This window comes from Stegodyphus dumicola, chromosome 5 (assembly GCF_044657685.1).
Source record: "Stegodyphus dumicola isolate Sdum_Otavi_A_Nest chromosome 5, ASM4465768v1".
NCBI lineage: Eukaryota > Metazoa > Arthropoda > Arachnida > Araneae > Eresidae > Stegodyphus > Stegodyphus dumicola.
The window spans coordinates 230591973-230611209 of record NC_140772.1 but is presented as its reverse complement, the minus strand read 5'-3'; the positions used below and the strand labels follow the sequence as shown (position 1 = coordinate 230611209).

Below are 19237 nucleotides of genomic sequence, written 5' to 3'. Positions count from 1 at the left end.
GCTACACTTCTACATCTCAGTGTTCTTATTTCAATGCTCCCAAATTTGTTCTAATATTAAACACAGTACAAAGTCCGAAATCCGGACATCCATTATCCGGATTGATCTAAAATCCGGACCTCAAAACCACCAACAACGGTTCTTTTCGTAGGCTTTACGCATGCACATTTGATTCCTCCCTCCGTGCACAATACAACATCTGGAGTGTCCCGATTCTTAATTTCACTTCAATGCTAAATAAAATACCTTGTTAATGAAGAAATAATCACTTTAGCATAAATTTGTACAATCAGTAATTTGGCTCCGTTGCTCGGTATCTGTTTTGGCACACATCTCAAACTGAAACATTCCACATAGATACATCGTTGATCTGATGCCAACCTGGTGAATCATTCTTTATTATACTTCCTATCATCACCGCATGTTTATCAAAACATGACAACTTGAGTAATGACTCATGTATCGATGCCTACACAATTTTTTTATGTTAGTAATTGAACAATAAATGAGTATGGTAACCTTTTATGTTGACACTACGTTTGGCGATGATTACAGATTTAAGTTAAATGCACTAAAAAATGTTGATGATGAAAAATTTACTAAAAGTTTCTTTCCATATGCTAAAAATAGATTCTGTTGATGATACCCATAGACCCAAAGATTACATTTAGTATATGTGGGAATTTATTTATTCAGAACTCAGAAAACCTTAAGCATAGACATAAGTATAATAAATAACTAAACTAATACAATTCAGGCTTAACTGTCTCAGTGCGCGATTGAAGCAAGGTAAAATTTAACGGAACAATTTCTCATTAGTCGCCAAGCTCGTGATGCATAACCAAATATGTATAGTGAAGGATAGCTAAATTTGATGATGATAGCCACTAATTTTAAAGGTGTTCAGATATCGCAAAACAAAGGTGAAATTTTCTAATTAACAGATTTTGTAAAGAAATGTAGGGAAGCAGTAATAAATGAAGATGATATAAAAGAAGTTTTTCATTGTGATGACAATGCTTCTCTATCTCAATCAATTAATGAATGGCGAAATCTGTAGTATGGTTCTAGATCCAGAAAATATCACTACCGATAGTGAAGAAAATGACAGAGAAGTTACTGAAAACGAGAAAATTTTGATTGACAAGTTAGTCGGAATTCTTGAAACAGCAATTACAGGACTTCAACAATGTAACTAAACAAGAGATTATGTCTGTCTACAGAATTAAAGAGAAAGTATTAGCACAAAAAAACGAAGCAACTTAAACAACTTGCATTGAAAGAAATGCTTAATAAGGTAAACAAATAAATATTAAGCTTTTTTTTTTTTGTAAATTTTGATGCCCTTCATACATAAATATTTCATAAATCATAAATAATTATTCAAATCATAAATACTTCATATTTCATAAATCACGATTTCATATTTTTAATTTTATAATTTCTACATGCCATCTTATTAGATTTAAACTGATGATCTAATATCCGGAAAAATCCCAAATCTGAAATCACCGAAGTCCCGACGAGTTCGGATTTCGGACTTTGTACTGTATATATATATATATCTATGCTTAGTGCAGAAAACCTACTTATCATTATACCTACAGGTGACTGATTTCTGTAGATAGATTTGAATCTGATTAGACTGTTTTTTATTGCTTTACCCCTATGTGTAACATGAAATGAACAAACTACATTTAATCCTTGATAAAGATATCAATGAAAATAGTTATGTTTACTAAACAGATGTAAGAGATACATGCTAATTTCAGCTTGCTAAACTTTTAATACTGAAGGTAAAATTTAACTTCAGTTTCTTTCTAACTTCAAATGTACAGGCTCACATGTATTTTGAGATGCAACTTAAATGTACAGGCTCACATGTATTTTGAGATGCAACTTGAATGTACATAGTACAGTGCTGTCTCGGGGTACATCCACTTTGAAATAGGTCCAATATGGTATACGTCCTATATGGACAAAATATTTTTGTTTGGTATATGATACTTGTTTGGAATATGACTTAAGTTTGATGATTCATGACTGCAACAACTACACTTGTTTATCTCTTTCAAGATAATACAAAGACTGGCCATCAGATGAAGTGCACCTGTACTATTCAGTAAACAACTCACATTATAACTGAATTTTCAAGTGATTTTGCACTTTTTTGTGTCAATTTTTGCATATTTAGTAACAAATGGTTTTAAGAAAATTAATGAGAAGAGTCAAGCAATGAAGAAAATTATTAGGATCACCATGGAGGTGAAAAGGAGATTGTTGAAAAGCACAGAGATGGCATGCCCATCCAGGACTTGACTACTTCATATCACATGGCAAGTAAAATGGTGCCCATGATCGTGAAAAACAAAGACGCTTTTAAATTGATTAACATTGCAAAGGAAGTGAAATCAATTACCAAACAAAGGTCAGATATGCAACAGCACTTTGAAAAAAATCACTTTTGATCTGTGGAGCAGAAAATCATTTACGTATGGTATGCATGCTACTAAAATTGACCAACGTTGCGAAGGGGGTGAAATCGATTACCAAATAAAGATCAGACATTAGACTAAGGGCTCACAACCCTATACCTGCGGGCACAATGGCGTCTGCCAATCGTTTAATGTGTGCCCCCCACTGTGTGATCACAATAAAAATTTTTTAGTTTTCAGTAAAATTCTATGTGAAAGTTTTCTCATTTTTAATGAAATAGAAATTACATTCAACACCGATACAAGAACAAAGCAAAATGGGATTGATCTTTTTTTTTCACATGCACATAAAACCAGCTATAAGTCCACCTTGAAAAAGTAAATTGTGCCTGCCATCGAACAGATATTCTAGGATGTGCTCTTAAGGACAAAAAGGTTGGGGACCCCTGGCGTTAGACTTTTTGAAAAAGCACTTTTGATATGGATAGCAGAAAGCATTTGTGTACAGTATCATGTACAGTGCTTCATTTGCGTTCAGTACATATTTCACCTACTGCATTTGTATTTTAGTGTTAAACAGTATAATAAGATTAACAATAGGGTTTAAGAATGGATTAATTATTTTCTCTTTACTTCTTATCAGAAAAGTTCATTTGGTATACATCCAAGGATCTGGAACAGATTAATGACATATGCCAAGGTAACACTGCATATCAAAATAAAATGAGACCTTTTCATTTTAAATTCATGCAAAACTAAGGATGAATTTTGTCTAATTTAAATTTTGTCTAATAAATACCCTATATATTCTGAAGTCATTGCCTACCCAATATTTTTTCATATATTACTGCTAACCTTAAATTAAAAAGAAATATAAATATGTAATAAGATAATCTGGTGAAAGAAAGTTGGAACGGATTGACGATGGTTCTCTGCATTATAACTTGAAGAGGCTTTACTGCATAGTTAGAAAGATGACACTTGAAGACAGACATGCAATAGAAACAAACTTAGACGTAATAGACAGCAGGAATTTTGATGGCGTAAAGATGTTGAAATGTCAATCCACAATGAATAAGAAATTTGGCAGTCGAGGCAGATTTAAGTCACCTTTAATTTCAGCAAACAAGTTGTGGCCACAAACAAGTTGGCACCTTATTTATGCCTATTTCAAGAGTTTACATTTTTGATAAATTTGCAGTAAGAAAGAAGAAGCAGACAGACTGCAGTCCAGCTAGGCCAAAGTGTAGAAAGAAGTGCACTATATTCAGAGTAAAACCTTTATTCAGACGGATTTAGTTTTGGCTCTCGAAAAATTTTGATTGGATAGTTAATACTGCTGTAAAATTACTATTGGCTATTAGAATTTTAGTTCCATTTACATCAACAGAATTATGTAAGAGTCATATGATATGGATTAATCTCAAAATGAAGCAGTGCAGAGAGATTGCTATTTTTAGAATAGAGAAAGGAAATTAATTTGCGCTGCTAATTTCATCCTTTACAAATTCTTTATTTTTCTTACACACACACACGCATATATATATAATTTTACTTTGTAATTCTCTTTTTGTGTTACTCTTATACTTTGCTCATCTGATCATATTTTTTAATGCAAAATACGATTGCAAAACCAAGAGTCAGAAAATTTAGTCCAATCAAATAATTTTGTTAATATGCAAAATATTATTCCATTATATAAATTTTTAAAAGTCAATTTTTTACATCAGTAAAAATTAATTTTTTTTTCCCGTAAGAAAATATTTACACTTTTAAAAGTTAATTTTTTACAATATTAAGAAATTTTATTACCTTTTTTTTTTTTTTTTAAGTAAAAAAAGCAGTATTATACAGTTTTAATTTTACAGTATTAACCATTTAAAAATAATTTTAAACAATAGTAAAATTTTATTTATAAGAAATCTGATACTTACTTTTTAAATCCTCAAAATGAAATCAATAAAATAAATATTAAATTACATGCACTTTTAAATAATTATTTAGACCAATTAATGAAGATGAAAGGATATGAAATATTAAAAAATACATCTCAAGCTACCTTTATAAAAGTATACACATCATCTACTTCTTGCTGTGAGAAAACTGATTTGACTAGATCATCATAAAAAACACTTCGAACAATATTTCGGCGGTTTGTGTCTTCCAGTTCCTAGATATAGTTTTAAAAGATATTAATTTACTTTACATGGCAATATAACACAAAGTAATATTTATCTGCAACTAAAATACAAATAATATAACTGAAAATAAATATGCAATAACACCATATGTATAACATACTTACCAAAAAAAATAGTATTTTTTATAATATATTCATACACAAAAACAAAACAAAAAAGAAACATTGCTATGCCATTTTGTAACACTATGTAGAATTTCTACTTCCATATTTAGAGTAAAAACTGTATCATGTCTTATCTGTTTCAAGAAATTTCATTCACTGGTTTTTATGCTTATGATGTCCAAATATTATGGGGATGGAATATTCCAGAATCATAAACGTGATTTGAGATTTTATTTGAGTCTAGCCAGTATTTTTTTAAAGCAGCTCTTTTTCCTATACATAAAACAATTTTAAAAATTAATATTAAATGGCAAGCATAATAACTCTCTCACTCTTATAGCACATGCAAGTTACTGATACTAAGATCCTTTCCTAAAATCAATCAATAGAAATGTTCACCCACTTTTCAATTCTTTTAACTCCACACTAACATTTGATTAATACAATTACTTCTAAAACGCATCAATCACCACACTATTATTTAATTCATTTTAAGAAACATAATTCGCAGAATATAGGCCTACCAGTGGCCAAGCGGTAAAGTCGTTGAACACTGGTAGTTCAGTCCGATGTTCAAATTCCATGAAAGGGCTGGCTGCATGGGTGCTTTCATGGTTTTTGTCATGTTAAATGTGTATACGATCCAGTTTCCCTCAGAAACTTCTCCAAGAAGGCATCCTTTCCCTAGGCAGATAGCCCTCGAGGCTTTGCCATAATCACATAAAACCAAATCGTAGAGCATAGCATAATTATATTATATACAGTTAATTTTAGTATATTCCAAAGCCTCTATTTTGGCCTGCTAAATCAGTATATTAAAAAATCTGAAGTTTGCTTTTTTTTAAAAGCAAATGTAAAAATGTCAGATCAATATTTCAAAAAATTATATATTTATTTTTCAAACAAGTTATAAAACAGAGGACAAAAATTAGACATTTAATGACAAGAATCCCCCATCCAAATTAAAGATTTCCATTTCCATTTGTCTTTAGTATAGTAAATGTACAATATTTTCAAGCATGTTTTGATATTCCCCCCTTTTTTAAGCAAAATAAAACCACTACAAGGGAAACATTCAATATTAAAAATTCATAAATCAAGTTTACTTATTTGCCATGATTGTTTACATAAGTTTATACTGGAAGAAATCTAGGCAATATATTTTATAGCCGGGATTCCCAAAGTGGTCGATATCGGTTTCCTAGGGGTCAACATAAATGAAAACTGATTTTGGGGGTCGACGAGGTCTAAAAATCGACCCCCTATTAAATTAACACAAGTTCTTATTTAAAACTTTCAAGATAGGTAGGTACTGTATTGTTTATGTTGTGTTACGTGTACTAATAATAATTAATATTTTTGTAGGAAACAGCATTGTTGTAGTAATGTAAAGCCTCAAGTTCGTACAAGATGAAGAACTCGGCAAGTCTGTGTGGACAAGTTTGTGCAAGATAATGAGTTCGAGCGTACGTCTTTCAGGTGCGTTTTGACTTGCTCTCTATTTGATGCTTATGCGATTTAACAAGAACGAATTCATGATCAAGTCCAAACATGTTCCTGATATTTTACTATTTAACGAGCTTGCACTTAGGTTGAAAGTTAATTTGCGTTTTGAAATTCGTTGGAGCTTGAACGGTAATAACTCATATAAGTACTCATTTATTTCAAGAGATTAAAAGTTATTACATAGCTAATTAAGTGAAGTAAAGTGACTGATTACTGAGAGTTTTATGATGGCGGACACGAAAAAAAAAATGCAGACAATACAGTTTGGACTACTTGAAGTTCGGATTTATTGCATCTCCATCACATCAACACTTGCCGATGTGTCTCGTATGTGAAAAAGTATTCAGTAACGATGCCATGAAGTCTTCAAAAATGGATGACAAGAGTACATGCTGACAAAAAAAGTAAGCCCTTGTCATTTTTTCAAGCACTTAAAGAAAAACTAGACAAAAGGCCATCCATAAGATCGATGTTTGCGTCATCATCTATTAAAGACGAAGATGGTTTACGAGCATCCTATAATATATCTTTACTAATAGCGAAGTCGGGGAAACCCCACACAATTGGAGAGCAGCTTATCTCTTACCAGACACTGCGGAGGTCCTTAACAATGTATTGCACAAACCCGCACATGATATTTTAAAGAGAATACCTTTGAGCAATAACACCGTTCAGAGACGCATAGACGAGATGGGACGCGATGTGGAAAACATTTTATGCAAGTCCTTACAGACCAACAGATTCTCTCTCCAGTTGGACGAGTCTACATTACCTGGCAATGAAGCTCTGTTGTTAGGATATGTTCGATTCATCAAAGATGAAAATATGTGCCAAGAACTGCTTTTTGCTACATATTTAGAGACTGATACCAAAGGAGAATGGATTTTTCAGGCCGTGGAACATTTTTTTACTGACAAAGCTATTCCATGGAAAAACATTGTTTCTGTTACGACTGATGGTGCACCGTCTATGGTTGGTAGTCATCGTGGTTTTATAGCTCACTTAAAGTGACAACTGCCTGATGTACTGGTCATTCACTGTGTGACTTATCGCTTTTCCATCATCACACCTAGTTGAAAAAAGCTTCAGTGTGGTAACAAACATTTTGACGAAACAAAGAAACCGTTTGAAAGTCAACCAAAGTGGAGATTTAAGGCTGCAACTCAGATAGTTACCAGGTTCATCCATCATACTGAATGTTTTATTTTCTCTTTGTGAATTAATACTTTTTTAAATATAATTTCCTACCTACTTAAGATTCTTTAAGTACTTAATTTGTAATAATAATTATAAATTAAACTTGATATTTACTGAATTGCATGTCTTTTTATTTTGTTAAATTTTGATGAGAAAATGAAGTCAACTTTACTCACTAAGTGCAAAGTTTCCCAATTGGTACTTTAGTACCTAGGTATTTTGTATCAATAGGAAAAAACTAAAGATAAGCCCCCTTATTCATAATTAGTCTGCTAACTTAAAGCATTGCTAATTCTCACTCTGTCTTCTTCTATTGACCTAAGTCAGAATGAAAAATAACACTCTGTAGCAGCTGTTTTAAGTTAGTGGATCATTAAGAATAAGGGGGTTGATCTTAAAAGTAGGTAATTTGGCCATGGGCGTCTGAGGTAACAGTTCATTTTGGAAAAGGGGTCACTTGTCCAAAATAGTTTGGGTTTCCCTGTTCTATAGCATGCTTACAACTGATACACACAACTGTCATTCACATGGAAATGGAATATTCTAGCAAGAACATTGCACCTTTCACATGTCCAACCAGCATAAGCATTCAACTGACATCTTTGCCAAACTGTCTACCTAGAAGCCTTGACTTAAATCCTACTGCACACCTTTCAGATGTTATGGAGAGAGGTGTGAAATCACATCATACAACTCTAGCAATTCCTGAATTATAGACAGCTAGAAACCTTCCTGAATTATAGACAGCTCTAGCCAATGTTTGGCAAGTCGTTCCTGTAGAATGCTTCCACAAACTTACTGAATCTATGACTCGTTCATGTGGCAGCCATTATAAAAGCTATAGGAGGCCCAGCTTGTTACAGACTTGCTATTCCTAATTCAATGGCACTTCAGCATATTAACAAAGAGATTAAAACATCACACCTTCATACCTAAGGTGGGTGTGGAACTAATAAGGTAAATATGAAAGCTTCAAAATTTAACTGCAGTAAAAAACTGTTTGCAAGCATAATAAGCACTAGACCATATTAAAACTTTAAAAAAAAATATACTTAAATGAACTTCTTAACATAAATGAACATAAATTCTTAAAGCTACAGGATACAATAAATATTAAGACAAATTCAAACTTGGAGGATGCACTTAAATGAACATTTTAGCATAAATGAACACGAATTATTAAAAGCACTTTATTTAATGACACTAAAACATTATCGAGCCAGTAAATAATTACAAGAGGCCTTTTTAATATATGTACATCTTTTTCAACTAAAGAAATCATTTTCTGAAATAGCTCACTGTAGTGCTTGAATAACATGAAGATTCCCCTGAAGTAAGTTATTATTCTTCAAGAATAAGAAAATGACATAAATAATTCTTTCTACTCTATGCATTTCAATAAATAATATTATAAAGCACAGTGCAAAATCTGAGATCCAGACGTCCAATATCCAGAATTATCTAAAATACGGACCACCACCAAAAATTTTTTTAGGAATTTTTTTTTATGCTTTAGGCATGCACATTTGATTTTTGATGTCCATTACACAAAAAGTGGAATTCCTGCAAAAAATGGATAAAGGTATATCCATCTCAAAATTATGCAAGGAATCATTGGAAAGTCAACTGTATATGACATAACAGAAAAAGGAACTTATGAATTTTTGTAGATTCCGACACCCCACTCACAATGAATAACAGAAAAATTATTTGCTATGCTAAAAGGGACAATCATGACAAAGTGATGATCGAATGGTCAGACATAAAGGCAGTGAGGGCGTGCCATTGACGGGTCCAATGCTAATGGCCCAAGCCAAAATATTTCATGAAGAAATGAACTTCAAAACTGAGTGCACATATTCAATAGACTGGTTAACCAAATTTTAAAATCTCTATGGTGTAATGCAACTAAAAATTTCAGTTGAAAATGACTTGAAAATGATTATCTCCAGGACAAATTTACAACGTGGAGGAAACTAGTCTTTTCTGGCAATATGTACCACAAAGTACCTTGGCAACCTCTATAGAAAAGACTCCAATTGGTGTCAAAGATTTCAAAGCTAGATTAGTAATTTTAGCAGGCGCAAATGCTGCAAGAACGCACAAGTGTCAACTTTTCGTAATCGGAAAAATACGCAACCTGCAGCATTTAAAAGAGTAAAGATTTTCCCGTTATATATCATGCAAATAAAAGAGCACAGATGACACAATTAATGTATGATTAGTTTGAAAATCATTTCATACCCAAGACTCGGCAAAATTTGAATTCGGCTGGTTTACCTGATGACACAAAAATTGTCCTGACTGTAGATAACTATTCGGCTCATATTTCATTTAAAGTTTTAATGAAAGATAATGTATTCATGTTATTCATTCCTCCAAGTCCTTCATTCAGCCTATGGATACCAGAATAGTACGTGCACTGAAGTGCAAATATAAAGTCGCATTTTAAAAATCCATGTTAAATTACTTGAATATTGGCAAGACGTTTCAAAAATTTAAAAAATATTTTAGTCTGCTGTGTGGAGCAGTGCAAGATTGGTGGGAGGATTTGCCTCCAGATACTTTAAAAAATACTTAGCATAATTTATGGGCAGCTATCCATATTTAGAATTGAAGAGAAAGTATTAGCACAAAAAATAAAGCAATTGAAACAATTTACATTCAGAGAAATGTTTAATAAAGTAAATAAATAATTATTAAGCTTTTTTTTTTGGTAAATTTTGATACCCTTTAGATCATAAATACTTCATTATTTCATATTTTTAATTTTATAATTTCTACATGCCATCTCACTAGATTTAACTGATGATCTAATATCTGGAAAAATCCCAAATCTGGAATTGCCTAAGTCCCGACGAGTCCGGATCTCGGACTTCGTACTATATTAATTATCTTAAAAATAATATTGAGTTCTTTTAACACAATTCCGGAAAAGGCTTTCATATTTGTAAGTGTATAGTGTCTCTGTAGCATGGCAGCACTTAAAATATATGAAAAACCATATGTTCTCTCAAGTGGATTGATGGTAAAAGAGGAGGGGTGACAGACACTTGGACTGGAAGATTCTCTTCTAAATTTGACATTGAATTGTGCAAAATGGTATTGTCATCTATAAAGTCCCTAATGTCAATTACAGACACAGCTTTTTCTCATGATAGGATTCGTGGCCTTGTTCTGACATTACTTTCAGAAAAGTGAGGAAGTCAAAACTACAGGCTGTTTCTACATGAATTAGCATGTATTTCTATAGCTGATGATTTTAAAAACTTTAATTAAAATCAAATTCTAATTTCTCATTAAATGAAATGCATACATCTATCTAAAAATTAATATAAAGAAAAATTATTATTTCTGCTTTACAGTTAGATATATAACACATTTAATAAATTTTAAAGCACCAGTACTTCTCTTCTCTCCTGATATAAATATTTCCTTGATGATTATGAAAAGAAAATAATTTCTGATCATACTTACTTGAAAACTGATGCATGACCCCCTCCAATGGTGGGCACTTGCCTATAATGGCATTATTCACTGCTAAGGCCAGATGTGGTGGCCATTTAATTGTAGAGGCACCTAATAGGTGGCCACCATTACCTCCTACGAAGGAACAGACAATTTTACATCCATGTCTTCTCCGGGATTTGACCCCGGGCCCTTTGGTATCGCAATCAGCTCCCTTAATCACTATACCATCGGTGCGGCAAGTACACCAATGTTTCATGTACACACAAAATATTGTACAAATGTAAGCATTCCATTAATAAAAATGCTTATTTTAATATTTATAAATACAATTAAGAATTGTATTGTATTAACAGTATTAAAAATACCATTTCTTTTTTTGAAATAATTACAATTTTTAGTTTTTAAAAATAATTTAAAATAAATGAATTTTCTAGACTAACTCTGATTATTTTACAAAATATGTCCCTTTACTTTTTCCTCATTACTTACTCATTACTTCTTATTTACCCTCAGAGGATAAATGAATATTAAATGCTTGCACCATCCAAAATAAATCTGAACTTCACTCAAAAAGCACTTTTAATAGTCAAATAAGTATAATAATACTTGAAAAAGTTTAGGCAACTTACTTGTACAACCCTCAGCCTTTGTTTCATTCTTAACTGTTCGATTATATTATTTGTAATAAAACCATAATGAGCATATGCATCTTTTATGAGTTTTCTTACATGAATCCTCTGCAATAAAAAAGGAAATAAATCGAAAGAATTAATGATTTCTAACTCTGTCTGATTTAAATAAAATTTAAAAGCTAGAAAAGAAAATGATATTCCTCCTCAAGTTTTTAACTATCAAAGGAAAGTGAAATAATGACAATGTATAACACAGTTCAAAAATTACAAAAAATATTCTTAAACTGTTACTAAAATGAGACATACATAATTTATAAATAAACTGTATTTACTGTTTTCTGAGATACGTAACTCATCAGCAGACTGTCATTAATTTATAAATAAATGTAATTTATTATTTTCTGATATACATTACTTCCAATCTGTAACGTTTGGTTTTTCATTTGATATGTAACAATTGCATAAAGAAGTTTTTTCATTTTATAATGTAATAATTGCATAAAGAAGCAAACTTTGCTCATCCACATGTAAAATATGTATTTACAAATAGCTTTTAAAATACAGGTATATTCCTATCTTAATGTTGACTAAAAGAATAATGTTCAGAAAAATACAAGTACTACATTTAAAATCTGTAATATGGAGCTTTTAATTCTTCATTTGCTAGCTATAACATACTGTAGCTATGTACACTGAGCAAAAAAAAGGGGGGGACAATTCTATATCTCCCATTCTACTGGGCCGATTGATGAAATTCAAATTGCATTTTTCATGGTCTTGAAAGTGCAACTTAAAACTTAGGATATATATTAGATATATATACAGCATTGTTTTAATATAGGTATTTTGACACAAAATCGGACTTTTTCTCAAATTACATGACAATTTTTTCCATATTTCGATTGTACGACTCAAATTATGCTTAAATATTAAATTTTTAAAAATTTGGTACGAAATTTATGGAGAAATTCAAAAATTTTATCTTGGTTCATTTTTTTCAGTTTGCACCAAAAATAATTTACTTGGTGAACTTCTTAATATACAGCAACCTATTTTTATTTCCTTTTTTTCACTGCACACAAGCAGAAATAAAAAAGTCACTGTTCATACTTTTAAATAATTTCAACAAAGTGCATAAACCACATTTTGACGTTATTATCGCTTATAACGAATATGCCAAATTTCAAAAACGTGCCATAATGTAAATTCACGTATATCTTAGTAAGTTTTGAATAAAAAACTTTAATTTTTTGCAGATGTGCTTAGAAATACATCTACTTTAAGATGATGGTAAAAAATCTATAGGATATAACTCAAAATTTTTTCGAAAAATTTAAAAAAAATATATTTAAAAATACAAATTTTAAAAATAAATCGTAAAAAATGGGCGAATTTTATTTGGAATGAACTTAAATTTCGAAATGTGAAAGTAAGAATCATGTTTAATAAAAAAAAAAAAAAAAAAAAAAAAAAAAAAAAGAGAGAGAAATATGAATAAATATATATCAAATTCAATTAACATTGAGGATCTAAAATTTTTCACTTTTGAGGCATGAAAAACGTAAGCTGAATTTCGTCAATTGGCCCAGCAGAATGGGAGATAAAGAAGTGTCCCTTCCCCCTCTTCTTTTCACAGTTTACACAGCTCCATAACAATAATTACTTTTTAAATAAATATTAACTTTTTCTAAAAATACTAGCTCTTTGCACATTTCACAAATAATTTTAAAACTACTGTCTTGATAACTATGTAAGAAAAGGCGCAAAACGAAAGAAAATGTGGAGATATCTGCTTCATACTTTATCACAATACATTACCTTTAACACTGTTATTAATAACTGTATTTTATGAAGCTAATCAATCAAAGACTATTTATGTCATGATTTACGATTTCAGAGTTAAATTAAAAAGAGTTAAGGAGAAATTACTGCTTATCTCTACATTCAAAACTGAGTAGATAATACTGAGAATTCAAATAACCAGTTGTGAACTGGTTATTTGTATTAAAGTACAAACTTCTAAGAATACAACTAATATACCAGTTGTGAAACAAAATATCTACAAATCTACCAAACCAGTTTAATGAATAATCAATAATTTTTATTCAGTTCTTCATATAAAATCAAAACTTTAAACATCACATGTATAGTAAAAATCTAGTTACCTAATTTACTTTATAATAACATTATCATTATTACAACTGTTTTTTTTAAATGCCCAAAACTTTAGTGTCGCTAGCCAAGTTTTTCACCAATATAAAATCTAAATTTGCTAGAGGAAAAATTCCATTCATGATAGCCTTTGGAGGTTATTTAGAATTCAAATAAAAATTATTCATATACAATTTTACTCCACATAATGAATGTTTTTTTATATAAAACTACAATTAAATGCCATTATAAGGTCAATAGGAAAATTTTCTTCCAATTGAAAATTTTGTTATCCTATTATCAATTGTTGTTCTGTTTTCAAATTCACTATTCCCTTTATTTGGATCACTCACCAATTTAAATATTAAGCGTTTTAATCTTCCTGTTTTTTAAGGCAAAGATGATTTTTTATATTCTTAACAAGGTTTTGCTATTCAGTTTATTTATTATCAGATTAAAAATATTTGATGTTAAATTTGGTTTTTAACTCATTTTGTTCACTCTGCATCCTCTTTTGATCTTTATTTTTTTTGGGGGGGGGAAGAAAAAAAAACATGGATTATTATAGATGGTGAAATTGTATTTAGTCAAAGAGTGTGCTTTCACTGTTTTTTACTTTTTTATACTAATTCTTTTTGCTCTACTTTCTTTCTACTAGGTCATGATTTGAATATGATATATATACCAATAATTTATAATTAGAAAACTTTTTATTCCATCTCCAAGGAACAGAAATCCAATTAAAACCATGAATTCTTAAAGAAATTTTATTCAGCTTTTTAATTAGTAATTTAAATTAGTATTATCTACACCTTTATTGCTTTAAAAACATAAAAATTTGTAAAGAAAAATCCTTAAATGCAAAAATACCAAAATCAAAAGTAAAAATTTACAGTATTGAAAAAGTAGTTATTGTCATTGACTGCAGATTATACAACTTATCAAGAGGATAAACCAATCTACAATTAATTAACAACAACTAAATAAAGTGAGAGTGTTTCTTCTTTCTTCCAAGAGAGCATTAAATAACATTTCTGCAAGAGCCAAATAATAAGTTATGAACAGTACTAAAAATAAATAAATAAATAAATAAATAAAGATATTAATCCATTTAAGTCAAAAGAATTGTCATAAACAAAATAAACTAGTAAATAATATTTTTAATTAAAGTTGTTCACTAAGAATACAACTAAATGGGATGCTCACTTTAGAAGATATATCTCTAACCCTTTCATTTTCAAACACGAATTCAAAGTTAAAAACGAAAGTAAACATTTTTAACATTAAAAAGCAATTCAAATTCAAAAGATCACAATGACAAAATCCTAAAATTAAAAAAAGTAGTTCTCTATAAAGATGACACGCATGAAGAAAATTAAAATTAACTTACATGCCTGCTAAAACTTAAAACAAAATGACTGGAAATGCAATTGTATTCTGTGATGGAATGTAAGAAGGGTTATCATAAAAAGTGTTCTCTATTTAAGAAAGTTTAGCCTTAAACTGGCAATTAAACTTTTGAAATTTTCTTGGAGATATTATATTGAGAGTAGGCTGGTACTAAAATAGGCTTTAAAGCTACCATTTAGTTAGAATATAAATTCTTAATTAAAGTAAATTAAAAAAAACCTATGACCTATGCTAAAGCTGCAATGTAATAAACCAATAATTTATAATTAGAAAACTTTTTATATACCTTCTCCAAGGAACAGAAATTTGACTTTGTTTAACCTGTTCTACCTTAGGAGAAAACAAAAACCTTTATTCAAAAATGAGATGTATGCTGATGGCAAAATAGTGCACGTTAATGATTATGGATTACACTGCTGTTAACATAATTAACACTTGTAGATGGTTTTTGAGAAACTTGATTTTTGATCGGAAAATTCAAAATACCACATTGCTTTAAAAATGCTAGACTGCTCCTTTGCATTATGAAACTAATCAAAGAGTTTGGTGTTTATTACGGGAAATGGCATGGTTCACAAAAATGTAGCAAATTTCAAAATTATATGAACTTACATAATTGGTACCAATGTCTTAAGTGTCTTATAGATAAAGGTGTGTTTCAAAATATGAAATCGAATTATTGAAAATTCCTTCTTAAAGACTAGATCATAGCAGTTGATGACAGAAGGAAATTCTGAATTTCAGCTTTATATGTAAAACTTTTTATTAATAATTTGGAATATGATATCCTCACATAGCAGTTTTTGTTGCTTTAGACATGTGGTTTTGCTAATGCAGAAGAAAAATACATTTTTATGGTTTAACTGAATATAGATGTGATTTTTTTAATAATAAATCATATACTATCAATGAACACAAAACTGCCTTTTGAATAATAATAATACACAATCTTACTCTTTTGACACATCCAGGCACATAATTCTGATACGATATAAAGGATGAATTTTCATCAGTATTAACAACACTACTCAAATAATCACTCAAAACAGTCATAGCTTCCCCATCATCATTAGAGGCTAAAAGATCCAGCCTGTTAGCCTCTAATACTTTTAAAGCAATTTGGAACACAACCTGAAAGGAGAGGGAAAAGATAGCAACTAATAATTGCAGCAAACTTTTAAAAATGTATATTATGCTAATCATGAACAGTATACGTCACTAAAATTTAATAAAAATAAATTACAATAAATTCATAGAGCAATATTTAAATAAAAGATCCATTTACATAATGACACTAGGATGATACTGCAATTAATTTTAGGCAATTTCATTTACTAAGTAATTATTATTGTCTGTCTACCATAAGAAAAGCTCTCGCCAGTTAGTCTGCAGCTGTCTGTTGCTGCAGACACGAGACTTGACCCATTTTCTGAAGGGGTGTCTTGAAGATTTACTTTACAATTTGCATCTTGGCACATTTAAAGATAAATTGGCAACCCTTGGTTCATCCTTATTTGAAATATACTAGACCTGTTGCTATAGCAACTGCCACCCACCAGACACTGTGGCTGGACTATTCTTCTCATAGACAGACAGCACCTATATTAGATATGGGTATTTTCTTTTCAGGGGAGCGAAATTACTAAATCCAAACTTTTTTTCCCTCTGCCCTTTTTAGCTTCTCTACTTCTGGGTGCACTGACAAATTTTTAAGTACATAAAGATATTTTTCATTTGTGAAAATGAAAACAAATATTTTTCAGTAAATGTTTGTGTACACATATATTAATTGGCTTAAGAATTTGAAGATAAAATATTTTTCACAAATTATCTAAATAAAAAAGCATAGAGAGTCTCAAGGGAACTGAAATGCTGATTGAAAATAGTTCATCTTTAATTATCATGTCTTGCTATCTTTACTTGTCTTAATGCTATATTAAATATAATTAATATCGGTTTTGTCTTTTCATTTACTTTTTACTCTCTGCCATTAGTTTAAACTTATTTGCTTATTAATTATTTTCATATTTTATTTAATTTTAATTTCTCATTATTTATTGTTTTATTTATTTATTTGTTTTTGCCATTCCTGACTATGCTTTCATAGGAATCAGGCACTTCAAAACTCAATTCCAGTAACTCAAGGCTTAATTTCAGATATTAAAATCAAATTTCTGCACAGTTAGAATCTGTGACAATAAAATACATATTTAATAAACCATTTTTCCCCAAAACTTTCAAATTTTTAGTTTAATTGTTATCTTTTAGTTATTTATGTCCAGTTATTTGTATTATGATCATGTCTGAAGCTGTAAGAAAAATGTAAAAGAAGACATACAAGAGGGTCGGCGAATAAAACCATTCTTTTAAAAGGGGTCAAGTCAAGTAAAGGGTACGAAATCTTTGATTTACAGTGTCAATTTTAATTTTTAAATCATTGCCAAAATGCAAAGAAATGATTTTAAACTTTCCAGTAAAACTGCTTTGCTGTATAACGTTAAAAGCCATGTGTTGAATACAAACCATCACAGCCTTGCTGATATAACTGGTATAACTGATGCACCAGCATCTACCATGGCATGTTGTCTACAACAAGAAAATCATCTGCATAAGAAATGGGCTGGTACTTCACAAAGAGATTCTACAACATCCAAAAGAAAACATCATACAAAGGATACAGATGTTGAAAAAAAAAAAAAAAAAAAAAAAAAAAACTAGATGTATGTTCTCTGTAGTTTAAGGCAAGGTATGAATATCAATGGACAAGAAGTCATAGGAGATCATTAAATTGATTTGAGCCTCAAAAGTGCATCCATTGACTGATGTCACCATAAAATTTAGAAATCTATAATTTAGGAAGGCGAACTTGATAATTTGATTGAATTATCTCTTGTAGTCAGTTGACCTTATATCTGAGTTTCTTTTTTGTGTTGTTCCAGACTGGATTTCAAATATTTATTTATTCTAGATTCACATAAAATTAGTTTATCCTTATAATTCATAAAACATTCAATTTCTATTTCAAGTTTCTTTTCATCATCTATCAAAGATACAATTTCTTCATCTAAATTTTACAGTTTTTTTACTTTTTTTAATTAATAATGCTAAAGAATCTTCTAGCAAATTTTCAGCATCACAATTATTTTTTTATATCATCAGCTACTTTAAATTACAGTTTTAGTAATTGGTGTTCTGAAAAACCCTGTGGTTTTAATAAGTGTTTTCATTTTATAAATTTTAACATAAATAATGTAAAACTGAAGAAGCCTTTGAATACTTCAAAGGTAAGTTTATTCAAAGATAAGTCCAATTCAAAGTTAAGTTTAATACTTTCTTTTACATGATACACAAAATTTGATGTTTCTCATTTCTTTAACCTTATGACATTATTATTCTATTTCACTTTTCTGACACCAATCTGTTGTGACCGCGATGGTCATGACTGTGGGTTTCCGTCCATTATTTGGCATCATTCATAAAATAAACTTGTATTTTTTTTATGTTTTTATTCACAGTAACATGACACAATAACTATATTTTTACATACATTACTCACACATATCTTATTAATATTTTTTTAAAATCTTTCAGCATATTCCACCTGATCTGTTTTGCTATTTTTCTCTGCACTTCGCTGGTGCTGACATCCTCGCTATTCACAGAAAGCGCTAATGCCTCACATAGTGTTTCTGGTTTTTCTATCGAGTTGGTACTTCTGATAATCTGTTTGAGTCAACTACTAGTTGGCTACTTGGATGAATAGCTGTGCAATTCACAGAGCTATATAAATTGTTTGACTTCTAAAACTTGTTTCTTTGTGCTTATTGTTAGATCTACTTTACGCTGTTATGAATTTTGTATATAAATAGACGATTTTAGTGCAGTTAAAAGTGAAATTGTTGCATTTTTCTGTGCAATGTAACGTAAAACAAGTTTTTAAGAGAAAGTCATGCTGGAAAAGTAAGAATACAGGGGCATTTAACATAAATGCGTATCTCAATAATTTGGTGAGATATCAGCAAGCTGACAATTGTTTTGGAAACTTATTTTGTCGCCAAATTTGGCAACCATTTGGGCCCAGTCCCTGTATTACTGTAATATGTACTGAAATTGAATAAAAGTAATTGACC

At 30.2% G+C, this 19237-nt stretch overlaps 2 protein-coding genes across 3 annotated transcripts in view; one reads left to right on the top strand and one right to left on the bottom strand.

Moving 5' to 3' along the window:
- The window catches only part of LOC146997427 (uncharacterized), an 80100-nt gene extending 73618 nt beyond the window's left edge, over window positions 1–6482 (top strand). Inside the window, exon 2 of the transcript XR_015041423.1 lies at window positions 6106–6482. The gene's annotated coding sequence lies outside the window, so the exon portion shown is untranslated. The remainder of the gene's footprint in view (window positions 1–6105) is intronic.
- Window positions 1–19237, bottom strand: part of Tbc1d8-9 (TBC1 domain family member 8/9) — a 126715-nt gene that overhangs the window by 24160 nt on the left and 83318 nt on the right. For both annotated transcript variants that reach the window (XM_035356374.2, XM_085817763.1), the window contains 3 exons: window positions 16062–16238; window positions 11544–11651; window positions 4495–4605 (listed from right to left, as the gene is read on the bottom strand). In XM_035356374.2, coding sequence (XP_035212265.1) covers window positions 4495–4605; window positions 11544–11651; window positions 16062–16238 — 396 coding nt within the window. The remainder of the gene's footprint in view (window positions 1–4494; window positions 4606–11543; window positions 11652–16061; window positions 16239–19237) is intronic.